General features: G+C 42.1%; 1 protein-coding gene across 1 annotated transcript; it reads left to right on the forward strand.

Moving 5' to 3' along the window:
• Nucleotides 1–2,105: 2,105 nt before the first annotated feature.
• On the forward strand, nt 2,106–13,471 carry rab32a (RAB32a, member RAS oncogene family). Its single transcript, XM_028397956.1, has 3 exons — nt 2,106–2,462; nt 9,852–10,129; nt 12,402–13,471. The coding sequence occupies exons 1-3, from the start codon at nt 2,249–2,251 to the stop codon at nt 12,549–12,551; spliced, it is 642 nt and encodes a 213-aa protein (XP_028253757.1). The 5' UTR covers nt 2,106–2,248; the 3' UTR covers nt 12,552–13,471.
• Nucleotides 13,472–13,877: the final 406 nt, after the last annotated feature.

Consider the following 13,877-nt stretch of genomic DNA (forward strand, 5'->3'; position numbering starts at 1 on the left):
GTGGTTAACGAAGAGTAGACACACATCTGGGTTTGTTACATTTCTGAAGGGCTGTCAATGCACAGAGTCTTTCAGGTAAAATGTAAAACTAGGAACAGTGCCAAAACCAGTCAGCTCTCATGCCAAATTTATATGAATGAAGGAACACAGAGAATCACAATAAAACATGTAGCTGTGGTTTTAAACGGAGGAAGAAACTCTACATGCAGAGCGCTGGCTTTCTCTAAAGACTGCTAAAGACAGCTCAAGTGCATTTCACGCCTGTTTGGATTAGCTCTCTGCTAACAGAAAAACTATTTGCTTTCAGCCTTTTGCATTAATTAGTAAATTAAGTGCAGTTTTCTCTCATCAGACCTCACTGACATTTACCAGACAAAGTGCAGTACTGTGCTCATCACAGGAATATTATTAACGTACCGCGCTGTATGATACGGATGTAATGTGCCAATCAAAAGTCGTTATTGATCTACATCCCTGCTTTATTATATCTATTTTTTTTAAATGATGTAGCTGATACAGGTAATAGTGTGATTGTAGATGATGGAAATGTTGTTTCTTCAGTTTACACTCAATCATAAGAACCCTGAAAAACAACCTTGATGTGCATGGGACGTGTCGAAGAGAAACGCTTTTTGCTTTTTTCCATGCCGTGTTGGTATTTCTCACGCTGTGTCACTGTAATGGAAAACACAGTTGTACAAGTTCTCAAAGTTTGTAATACTGGTAAGCCATCTCTTGTTTTTTCACACAGGTGGTATGTTTGTAATACTGATAAATGTTTCTATATTTAGAATGTCAACAGAGGAAAAAAAGAGTTTATACATTTTGAAAACTGTCCTCAGATTCTTGTCAAAGAGCAGTGTGGGTGTTTGGTTTTTGGGTAACTTTTAAGCTGAGTCAACTGTATCCTTTCAGAAATATTTGGTTGTAAAAGTAACCAATGATTAGTTGCTTCTTGTAATGAGATTATACATGTTTCAATTTTTTGCTTAAATCTTGCATTATAAAGTTAAGTAGTTTTACTTGGGGTTAAGTTTCTTAGTTCTTTCTCTATAAGAATGCAAAATCATTTTCAGAGACTACACATAGTGCAAATTGTATTGTATTTCCAAATGTTTTTAGTCTATTATAGTGTAAGTTGTACAATGATTTGAACCAATGTAACATATACCAGGTGCCACCTGTTTAACACTGTCAGATCTAGACTGAAATAGGCCTTTATGTTTTGGGTGAGCTGAACATGAACAACGCTGTAAAATAAAAACTTATTTATATTAAGAAGACTGATTACTGATTAGTGTAGACCAATGTTTTTCAACTTGCAGTTTTATACATATTTATTTTAAAGTTTTTGGGCACCAGTCTGTGTATGAAGGTCTCAGGCTGACACTTTGTAGTAAGAACACAGAAGACGTGATGCTGCACTACACAGTGTCCACTAGCTCTGCATTCAACGTTTGTTAGTCATCCTGCTTATTATTGATCTGTCAGTGTTTCTTAGTGTTAGCTTATCATTTGGAAATGACAGGATATCATAATTGTATCCAGCTAGCTTTAACATTGCTGAATCTGTGTATATATAAAATTTGATATGAAATGTCCACAATGCATACAAAGCATTAATGCACAGAGCAGGTCAACAGTAAATGGTAAAATATGATATCAATCTCCCAAGGTGAGCTACCTGCAGTTCTCATAATGGCCACAGGGGTCACTGTTGTCAGGAGTTTCTGCTTTAGAACATTTAAAATAAAATGTGTAAAAATACTTTATTTCATAACAATATAGTCATTTTATCTGTGGAACATTTCATTTATACACGTTTTTGCCTTAAATCCTTTTTTGAGGGCATCACATTAATGAGTTTTAAAAACTTATTAAACAATGAAAAGTTGTCGAAGAAAAACAACTTGGTGGATATAAGTTTTTTGTGGGCGAATTTACAGATTAACAATCTAATTGTGAAAATCTGACTGTATTCACACAGCAGGAGGAGGAGGAGGAGGAGGAAGAGAGGCATACAGTACATCAAGTTTTGTGACATTTCCGGGTCCTATGACTTATCAGGTGGTTTCTGAGGGCAGGAGGAGGAGGAGGGGGGGGAAGGAGAATTAGAAAGTAAGCAGGAGGAGGAGGTGGAGGCACACACAAACACAGACACACACACACAACCCCTCAGTCCTCCTCAGCTCCTGATCGGACAACTGTATGAGCAAGAAAGTCTGCTGAGTTACGACAAGCTGTCAGCATGGCCGGGGGCTCGGTGTCAGAGTGCAAGGAGTACTTGTTCAAAGTGCTGGTGATCGGGGAGCTGGGTGTCGGTAAAACCAGCATCATCAAGCGCTACGTCCACCAGCTTTTCTCGCAGCACTACAGGGCGACGATCGGGGTCGACTTTGCACTGAAAGTTATCAACTGGGACAGCAAAACGCTGGTCAGGCTACAGCTGTGGGACATCGCAGGTAAGATTCACTTTTAGTCTCTTCAGACTGCTTTTTAACTTTTCAAAACAAAACAAAAAACTACAGTATGGACATGTAGGAAGCTCCAGAGGAAACGGATGGGTTAATCATGTCTGCTTGTTTCCACTTTATGATCACGGCAGCTCATAATTGTCAGAGGAATGTAGGTCACGTTTTCTGAGCACCGCCTCCCATCAGTCCACTCCTGTGTTACTTTCTGCAGGGATTCTAATGTGACAGCTCTGAAACCTCTGCTTCTGAATGATTCCAGCAAAACTCTCTCTCTCTCTCTCTCTCTCTGATAAACTTGCAGAATTTAAAGCATACCAGCAGCTTGAGTAAGCAACCAGAGCAAAGGCAAATACTGCAGGTTTTCACCCACATGCAGGAAAACCCTGCTCACACACACACAGGCGCTAAGATATCACACTGTAAACAGCAGCAGTGTGACTGACATGCTTGAAAGGACAGGAGAGAAGAAGGAAGTGAGGTGTTTGTGTGTGTGTGTGTGTGTGGGGGGGGGGGGGGGGGGGGGGGGGGGGGGGGCGTCCTATTAGCCTTCATCTTTTCATGTTTGATCTCTTATACAGCTTAAGAAAAAAACCTGACATGAGATCATGTGGCCCTCTGTTTGTACCAGGCCGGCCTGGTCCTGAGACCCCATTGTGGTTTGTATGAATAGATGGCAGGTAAAGTGACAATAGGGGGTCATGACATCACATGCAGGTCAGGGTAATTGAAGGAGTTAATCATTCTGGAAGAATGTGGTGTTCACAGAGCGGCATGTGACTGGAGGATTTACCTTTCTGTTTATAGGATGTCAGAGAAAATGGAGGACGTGGGCCTGTAGCTCATTGTTTTTAACCATTTATTTTCCTCATGGGATCAGGTAGTAAAACCCCCGTACCATTCACACAGCATTCTTTAATGTCTTACTACGTATGTTTAGGTAATTCCCACTTAGCCTCTGATGGAGGGGAACAAAATGAAAGTTGGTGGTGATCCAGATGAAAGAAAAACAGTAAGCAAGGAATAATGCCTCATAACACTACTCACTCTGGAAAGTCCCTGCCTCGTCTTCAGAAAAAAAAAAAACAGAGAATTTCCCACAGCTACCAGACAATCATCCATTATTTACACACAGTAAATGGAACTCCACGTTTTTTTTTTTACAACCTGTCCAAGAGCAGAAAGAAAACTGTATCTGTCACGTTTCTTCTTTCAGTGCTCAGGAACCAGCAGGGACTCTGTGTGAGCTTAACCCCTGGACTGCTGGGCGCTCACAGTGGACAGACGATTGGAGTTACACTCTCCTATGTCCAAGCTAGCTTAGCTTAGCGACGGTGTTTATGTAATTATTTTATCTACCTAACAGGGTTTTTTATTTTATTTCAGGGGTCTCAAAATCAAATGAGCTGGTAGGGGGCTTTTTCTGCTGACCTTTGACCTTTGGCATTTCTTTTTAACTACATTTAGTCACAATAGAACTGTGTATATGCCTCAGTTGTGTATATATTTCCACACAGGTTAGAAGTGGCTGTCTGTCAGTGTGAAACCTGTTTCAGCTTGATATGATGATTGACTACGTGACCGGCAGCACACAACAATGCATAGAAAAACTATGCGGGAGGCTATTTTTCTTTCCAAAACACTGATGATAGTGGATGTGATGCATCAGATTACAGCGGCCCATGCATGTATTCAGAGAACGAAGCTCGCTGTAACTTCTCATCTGGCCCTGTGGTTGTTGGAATCCATCCTGAGTCAGATGCCATTGTGGTCTACTTTCAGAGGCATAAAAAAGAACTCACATCTTGATGCTTTCTGTTTCTATACATTCCTTTGTCTCCGTACTAACAAAACAAGTATTTCGATCTACATCGTCGCATGTTTGTAATGCTTTAGGATGTTTTTTTCTTTGTAAAGGGGAAGCAGCCCTGGCTGCCTGTAGATACATTCTATTCTTACTTTTGGACATGGCTGAGCAGGTCCACGCTCTCCCTCAATCAAAGCAGCCTCATATGCTGAGACAGGTCAGGGCAGATGGTTAGAAGCCTGCTGTTTTTTATATTTATTCCATGGCTCACAGCAGTGAAAGAAAGGGGGCGAACATTTAGTGTGTGGTGTTGGAGGGAGTGGTCGTGACAACAACGACTGAGTGACTGAGCGCCGGGAAGGGCGGTCTGCCTGTCACAGCGAGACAACACGTGATCAGAGGAGCTGTGGGGGTAAATAAAACACTGACACACACACGTAATGTTATATAGTCTTATCTTTCATCTCATTTAGGGAACGTGCTTGTCGACAGAGCCTTCGTCTCATCACGGTGTTTCAAGTTAGCTGACACAGATGCTAAACTTCATCATTCACACCTACACTGCGGCCTGGCCTGAGGACACTTTGTGGATAAAATAAGTAACATGGCGTGGGCGTGAAAGCTGGAGGTATATTTGCCGAGTCATTAAGACCATTAATGAATGGCCATTAAGCCATTTAATCGTGCAGAAAGGGAGAAGGAATTATCATTGTGGCAACACTGAGCGTCTTCGGTTGTCCTTTCCTAACCTGAATAGTGATTACAGTCTGAGAGGAATGATAGTAATCAGAGGCTTGTACAAGATGTGGAGGGGGAGGGGAGGGGGGTGCTTCTGCAGGTCTCACACCCCTTTTCACCCACAATTGCTACTCTCTCCTGGATTTATCTAAACCAGTGGACAGGATGATTAGCATTAAAGCAAAAGCCTACACCTCAGGATCGAATGTTGTTGGTGGGACATAAGGTGGCACATTAACTCAGTGACTCTCAGGCCCATTAGGAACCTCGGGGTCCTCACGCTGAACGCCCCTTTAACTCTCCTAGTGGTAACATCTTCCAGTGGGGGTCAACACTGTCTGTCTGTGCATGGTGTACTGTGTGGGCTGTAATAAAAGCAGGCGGGGTCACAAGATTATATTCATTTATTTGAAGGGAGGAGTTTACTTCTACAGGCAACATGTATGAATAGACTAAAAGCTGCAGTTTCCCTGGTCCTAAAGTGAGGTTTTATTTGACAGACATCATATCTTTATAAATAAGATAAGCAACGTAACCATCATCTTGCTGATTAATTGACAATCACAACAGCTGCACATTCACTTTCTGCGGATGGACTGTTAGATTAACCTGCTAATTGTTTGTGTTCAACTTGTGAACCACTGAGTGAAACCAAATCACTTCCGAGCAATTTAGCTCCGTTTGCCAATTATGACTGTGCATACTAAATGTGACACGGAGACGACTTCGAGCTAGCGCTGTGACAGACAGCGCAAACTGTGCAGGGGAGGTGGATTAGAGGGTATACCTGCCAAGAAGTGGAAAGTGCAGCATACCAGCAGGTGAGACACAAGATTAGGACAAAGACGTTGTGTGCGTAATCTACAACAAACATTATCATTTTGAGCTGAATTCCTCCAACCTTGTGCCAAGGCTTTATGCTGAGCAGCCTCTACAGTAGGTGGGGGGGGGGGGGGGTGGGACATGGTAATACACTTAAAGGTTGGGGATTTTCTCTCAATCCAGACTCTGTTCAGTGCTAAAGGCCGTAGTAAGCTGTAGTAAGTCATTTCTCACATGCTACTCTGAGGAATTTGAACGTGCCGGTCATGTGTTGTTCACAGTCTCTCGTTTGAGACATGCTGAAGACTACCTTAATGACTGGGCCTTGTGTTGTCTTTGTTATTTTCAGTGTGTGTGTGTGTGTGTGGTGATGGAGATAGTGGGGAGGGAGTTGGGGGAGTTTCACAGCCAGTTGCCTCCTAACAACAGACGGAGACTGCTGCTGCTGTTGCTACTGCCATGTCTGGCTTGGACAGTTTCTATGGTAACCCACCCACAGGATAGCAGTATGTACGACCGTAGAGGAAACCAGGGTTGCTAGGGCTATGGATAATGATGAGACTTTGCTTTCTTTTCTGTTTTCTCCCACACAACAAACTGCGATGATACAGTGGCTGCAACTTTCATCAAGTAGTTGTGTAAGGGAAGATCTCACGTGTTCATACCTACATGTATTCATCATGTGTCACATTCCACCGTAGTTAACGTTCCACACTTTTCAAACCAGCTTGTGTTGTGCAATTGACGAAGCAGCAGCAGCACACATCTTTGTTCTTATGCAGTCTCATGGCCCTCACTCAGAGTAAATAGTCATACAGCTCATTCCATACCCCTGTTTCTGTTGAATTGATCAGTTACTGCTTCTGTTTTTGCCAATTATAGAAGCCTCTGCAGGATCCTGCATTGAATGGGTTCTCATGAAACAGCAGCAGCATCTTCAAATATCTCAGTGGCTCCTTAATAGCTGCCTTTTAACCCTCTAAACTTGCCTGGCAGAAACTTTCCTTACTAAGCCTTTATCAGGCTGAATTCTCCGGTGCTCTGAATCACCAGCAGTCTTTTCACAGCTCGATGAGCTCCCCTCTGTTTTTGTGCGGTATCAATCGTTTTCATGCCTTGTGGAAGACAGGAATTCATGTTTTTTCAGTCCTTCTCTCTCCCCTATGTTGCATGAGAACTGTGACTCGCTTAATAATGTAGAATTAACTCTTTATGCAAGATCCTGGCAAACTAATGAGCCAACCTATCCGATCCCAGTTATTTAAAAAAGACAGAAACAAAACAAGCAGACTTTATTGACTCTGAGTATCATTGGTAGCAGGGGTGTTATAATATACTGTAATACTCAACACATCTCATCAGCAGTGAAGATGGATGAGGAGTTAGAGCAGAAAGATTTTGTCAAAGGTCAGACATGGAGGGATTGGCTGTCATTGATAGTGACCTGTGTGGGAAACCACAGCTCCTTATCAATACCACAAATAACTCATTACCCCGTACAACAGTCAGGTAGATGCTGTGTGAGTGTAGGTTCACAATCACGTCGGTGACATTGATTGATATCGAGTGTTTTTCATCCAGCTAGTTTTCTCCCAGGAGGAGTGATGTTAAACCAGCAGGCCGGCTCTGCTAACATATCCAAGCAGCAGTAACGAGCGTCAGGAAATCACGTGTGAAAGCAGACCGTGACATGCTTGTTATGAAAGGTTTGACCTTGCTTAGCAGGATAAATGAACCATTGTGTTCATTCATACATTGATCTGATTCAGGCTGTATTTCAAATAGAAATCAGAAGATACAAATTAATGATAATAAACAAGGAGAACCTTCACACAGGACTCCAGGGTTTGAGCTGACTTCTTTTAGTTACAGTTATCTTTATTATATTTATTTATATAACCAAAATACTACACAAAGATCATGGTTTGAGTTGAAAAATTTATTTTCTAGGTTGCCAGGGTGATGACCATAAGATATTATCTGCATGACTGTAAATAAAGATGGACCAAACCCTGTCCTATAGGTTTGCAGAGGTGTCTGGTTCTGGCAGACTGTATGAGAGGCCGAGGCGAGCAGCCATGTTTGTTTTTTTTCTCATAGTGTCCTTGTTGCTCTGATTATTCTTTCATTTTATTGAACAAATGACCTCACACTTCAGGAGACTTCTTTTAAATCAATCTTCCTGTGCCTCTGTGGTCATTATGTTTGGCTCAGTCAGACCTTGTGATAGAATTTAAAAAAAAAGTGCCTTGAAAATGATGAATCCATTATTTCTCTCCACACTCTGCCCTTGTCTCCACTCCACTGGACGTATGAGCTTCACAAGGCCTGGAAACGAAAGCCTTATTTCAGTCTATTGGCTCCTTATCCCACTGTGTCGTGTCTCTGGTGAATTCACCTGGGGTTATATCAGCTAAAATTAGACTCTCAATTATGAGCAATTACCGTCAGGCCTGTGGGCCCCACAGTGTATTCACTCTCTCGCTCACACCCGCACTGCGCCACGCCACTCCACTTCTTGCATTGTTGGATTCGGTGAAAGTGAAAGTATGTTGGGAGAAGCTGTGCTCACAGTTCCTCAATCCTTATTTTTTTCAGTTCGCTTTCTATTTTATGACGGAGCACCAGTGAAAGCTGTTAGCTGTCTAATACTCTGTAGAATTACCCTTGCCCTGTAGGCTTTCTTAAATTGGAGCATAAATATGTGCTAAAGCCGTCATGTGCTACCTGGAATCATGGGAGGCCTGCTATAATTGCAGACGCTCAATCTAAAAATAACAATAAATGAGCAGGTGGAGGCACAATGTGTGATCAGAGAGCCGCGTGGATGAATACTTGGGGGACGCATGGGATAAAATGTCCTCAGCAGCAGAGTTCATGTATGACACACAGACGTACTGTAAGCTTTTGGGATAAAAAAAAAAGATGAATCATTTAAAAAAATCCCTTCAATCGTGAGTATTGATGTACATTTAGAGTCAGTCATAGTGCTGACTGGTGTCATCTGGCTGAGAGAATGGCTCATAGCTGACCCATTGTAAGCCACATGTGTGCAGTATAAAGAGGAATGTTTCACTAGTAAAGGAACCTTTTTAAAAGATGGCATGATCAGCCAAGGAAACTTAAGCCAGTAGATTCACTTCCTGTAATGTTCACAATTCAAAATAAGATGATGTGACGTGTTATAATTCTGTTCCTTTTTTATTTTTTTGGACTATTGTTTTTCAAATTGATCGTGACACACCGTATACTGCTGGTAATTCCCCTTGCTTTGCCTTTGTCAAATATCACCTCAAATTCAGAGTGGCTACAGAGAATGGGCTTATTAATATGGCAGATTACTTCTGCCATTCACTGTGTGAGGATTAGGCCCGTGGCAAATTAAGGGAAAGTAGGACGAATATGAACCATCTCTATCCTCATCGTTATTTTGGCCACATTTGGAAGGGAAATTATTCAGTTCTCACTGAGCTGGGGTGAAGCACTGAGAGGCAAATGTTTCTACAGTTATTAAAACTGATCTAATTCACTTTCAGTTTTAAAGGGGGGGATGTCCCACTTCCTCTGTGGCTGTCCAGTCAGCGGTGATGGGAGTCGATGTTGATTGATCCATCAGTTATTCACACTATATCTAATAAAGTGAGATTGATGCCTTAAAGTTTTCAGGACATGGCTAGCAGTGTGCTATTTGTAGAAGCTGTTGGCCAGTCTGCTTGGCCATTGGAGCCAACCAATTAGCATTCAGCATCAAACCTGCCAGTGCAGTGCAGAAAGGTGGAGGGAGGAAGGGAGGGAGGGACATGAAAATTCAGAGCATTTAATTAATTGCAAAGTTAGTACATGCCCCCAAGTTCAGCATTAGTCATCAACGCTGTTGACTAGGAAACTGTAAAATACTTACAAAACAACATGTGTGATACTTTAGTTTTCATTCACAAACACAGTTCTGTATTACTCATCTGGCTCTTTGTAAACACTCAATTAGTTCGCTGACTTCTTTTCCTGTGCTCCAGGGCAGGAACGATTTGGGAACATGACGCGGGTGTACTACAAAGAGGCCGTGGGGGCGTTCGTGGTGTTCGACGTGACAAGGGGCTCCACGTTCGAAGCCGTCTCTAAGTGGAAGCATGACCTGGACAGTAAGGTGAAGCTGGCTAATGGCAACCCCATCCCCTCAGTGCTGCTCGCCAATAAATGTGACCAGAAGAAAGAGAGCTCCAACAACACAGCCCTAATGGACAATTTCTGCAAAGAGACCGGCTTCCTGGGCTGGTTTGAAACCTCAGCTAAGGTGAGAAATCACGCCTAGACACACACACACATTCCTTGCTGTATCTGTTTAATAGGCGTCTCTCTTTGATGTCTTTTATGATGTAGTTTCTGTGCTTTAAACCGAGCTACTGCAGTATGAAATTAGCAAAAGGCTCATTTTAATGCTGGCTGAAATATGTGTGTGTCATGAAGGTAATTATTTCCTAGTAGCTTGAGTCATCATCAGACTGGATACAGATCTTATTTTGCACATGAATGTGACTTGTGTTTGTGGCATATCAGATGTGATAAGAGCCTTGAGATGCCCACAGAGCTGAGTGAGAAAATACAAAAGGAGTCATAGGACATTTTGTCTTTTTACCATTTGAATAGCTGCTTCACCTCACAAACAGGAAGTGATCCTGCGGAGCAGCCAGCTTCTTCTGAATGCTGCAATCACACTGCTTACACTGTGGCAGTTGTGTAATAGTTGTATTCGTTTTATCAGACACCCATTCAGCAGCAATGTTTTAGGTCATACAGATGATGCAGTTCACATTGGATGATGGGAGGTTGCTGAGAACTGTCTTGCTGTCTTTGCCGTACATCCAGCAGACGATCTGTCGGACAGCTGCTGTGATACGGTATCACACGACATTGATTGATGTCGCAGCCCAGAGCGGCGAGGATTAGATGGATGGGGCTCCGTGGTGGTGTGTTTGGTGGAGGTGTTTTTTTAAGGGCTCGACTTGGGGCAGGAAAACAGACATTTAAAATCCGTGTGTGTCAGCCTCTCACTTCCACAGATGTAAAAGGAACGACACACAGAATGACTGCGGTCATTATATTAATATATGCATAAGCATTCACATATTAACTGTTCCTCATGGTGGTGCTTGTTGTCACGTTGATATGCTGTTGGGTTGAATAATTGATGAAAATACAAAATCATATTTTATACAATAAAGTCACATATCTCTTTGTAGCCATTAGCCTGTTTCACACAGGACAAAATACCCATAAACACCCACCTTTGCCAGCACAGCAGTGATGTAAACACACCTTTGTCCTCACCATCCCTGCTGCAAATCTTCCACCAGGCGGTCCAACCTTGTGCATTGAGCTTTAAGAGGCTGCAGTAAAAAAAAAATAAAAAAATTTAAAGCTCTTGGCTGATGCCCCAAAAACAGAAAGACGAACTACCAGCAGGGTTAAAACAGAAACTATGCACAGATTTCACAGTGAAAGGGTGGTTTGTATTGTGTTCTCTCTGATGGAACTCAAACCTGATAGCATCATGTGTGTACGTGTGACTTCATCAGCAGCTGATTGTCTGTATGAGACCACAAAGTTGGCAAAACGCACTAGTTTTTAAACCATAGTGTTCATCCTCTTTAATTTTGACACTCCAGGGAAAGAGCCCTCCATTATTTCTCCTCACGTCCTCCCCTGTATCACGGTCACACACTCAATCCTTCCAAGAAGCTCACAAGCACATTTTCAACAATAACCCTTTTTTATTAATCCTCCAAGTTTGGGTACACTTTGGAATGAGCTTACTTTTACTATCTCATTCCAGATAACTCTAGGTGTCAGAGCAGTGTCACGTGCTGTGTCATGTGGAGTGTGTGGGTGTGTGTGTGTGTGATGAGCAATTTCCTCCCTGTGAAGTGCAGTCAAGTGTTAGTGTTTATTGTGGCTGTTGTGCTCGTGCTAAAGCCGCAACAACTTGTGAGTGGAATTCTGACGAGGAGTGCCAAGCTTTCGTTCTGTTTGGAAATGACGCAGCACACAGGTCATTCAGGAGTATCATGCTAGGTCATGATGAGTAGGGGAAGATTTTTCCGACTTTGCCACTCAACTGTTAAGTCTAATTAGAACGGTAGTCTGGTTGTGATTACTTTGTGCTTTGTGTAAGATGTTGATATTGGTGCTTTTGTAATAATCCATCTACATTTTGAAAGCACTGTGCATGTGTGTTTTCTGTTTGGAATCATCCAAGATGGCCGGGCCTCTCTGTAAACATCTCTGCCACTGTAGAGCCATTAATATTCATTACCACTTCAACCCATGGGATGACAGCGTTTGGCCACAGTGTGAAGGACAAAAGCAAACAGTGGTTTTTAGGTCATCTGTGCTGTCCTCAGATGTCTCTCTGTTGCTTTAATACTGTGGACTGCTGCATGCATGAGGGTTTTAATAGACTAGGCAGCTCTGGAGAGAAGCACTACAAGCATGTCTGGGCAGACAGGAAGAAAAGAAGAATGTGTTAATGTGCTTCTCTGATATATACTGTTCTGATGTTTTCACAGGACAACATCAATGTGGACGAGGCGGCACGTTTCCTGGTAGAGAACATCTTGGCTAACGACAAAGGTTTGCCGTATGAGGAGAGCAATGGAGACCGGATTAAACTGGACCAGGGGACTGTGGCTGCTGAGAGCAAGTCAGGCTGCTGCTAACACTCAATCCATTCACATTAGCCATCCGCCTCCCTTTGGCAGGGTCCAGGGAGTGTTCCCAGCCTGTGTCTGCAGCCTCGGAGAGGAAAATGAACAGGAGGGTGGGATCTTCAAAGCTCCAGGAACGTCTCTCTGCGCTGATGTCCATTTGTCCTGCATGTCCAAGTTTCTCATACATACACACACCACTCATATTTTTATTTTTTACTGCTTCTTACATGCTGTTTCTGGATCTTTGTTGTCTTTGATTGTGTATACCACCACCACCACCACCACTCACTTGAAAACCCTGCTACTCCCTGTGTTGCCCGGACAACCTCTGCACAGACACACCTTTAGAAGGGGTCCAACAAACTAAAAACTACTCTTCACTTTGGTGCATTTTCCCTCGGTTCCTGTTCCCTCTCACAAGCATATATGTTCTCATATTAGACCACTGTGTAAAGCAAGCAAAAGGATCAAGTATTGAAATATCTGACAGCGGTCATGTTTTGTGCTATGTTTTCTCTAAAATAATGTACACAATACTGTGTTTTTTTTTGTGTTTTTTTTATACATATATATAATATAATGAACCGGGTCACTCTTCTTATCACAAACATTTATAAACACACAGATGGACATTACAGTATTTCAGTTAAAAACAAAAGAAGAACTCTAATGATGGTACTATGTGAGAAGCCTTTGATTGTCTCTTCACAGTTATGATAGATCATATTTACAGCATGTATTTTGAAATATGTTGCAATATGTAACCGGTGAGGAATCACATGAAGAAAATCGGACCGCACTCTTGTACATTGGGATGTTGATGACTGTTAAAGTGTTTTGATGACGTATGAAAAATACTTTTAACATGTTTACATGTGAAAATACTTTTAAATCTAAAAGACCAAAATAGAATAAAACCTTTTAACAGATATGTGTCTCTATCTAATTAATAAAATATGTTTGTCCTAATTTGTATTGAGCTTGAGTAAGGTTAAAAAAAGTTTGTTTGTATTTTACAGCTGAATGTTTCTGATTATATTATTTTACTGGCACCTCTTTGGTCGGACAATATTCTCATTTTAAAACTTGTCTTGTTAGCACACCATACAAGTTATAATGCCTAGTGAAGGTTTGCTGGAGGAAGTTGTTGTCATCATGCCTCAGTGGGACAACAGTAAAGCACTGTATCCATAAGGCATATGTGAAAAGTCCACCATCTCTGTGTGTGAGACAGACCAGACATGTGACTCCATTAAGGAAGCAGTGTATGACAGTCATCAGACATGCTGTTCTCCAGTGCTCCTCCACACACACACACCTAGCTCATTGTTACAG

The sequence above is a fragment of the Parambassis ranga genome, chromosome 24 (assembly GCF_900634625.1).
Source record: "Parambassis ranga chromosome 24, fParRan2.1, whole genome shotgun sequence".
Classification (NCBI taxonomy): domain Eukaryota; kingdom Metazoa; phylum Chordata; class Actinopteri; family Ambassidae; genus Parambassis; species Parambassis ranga.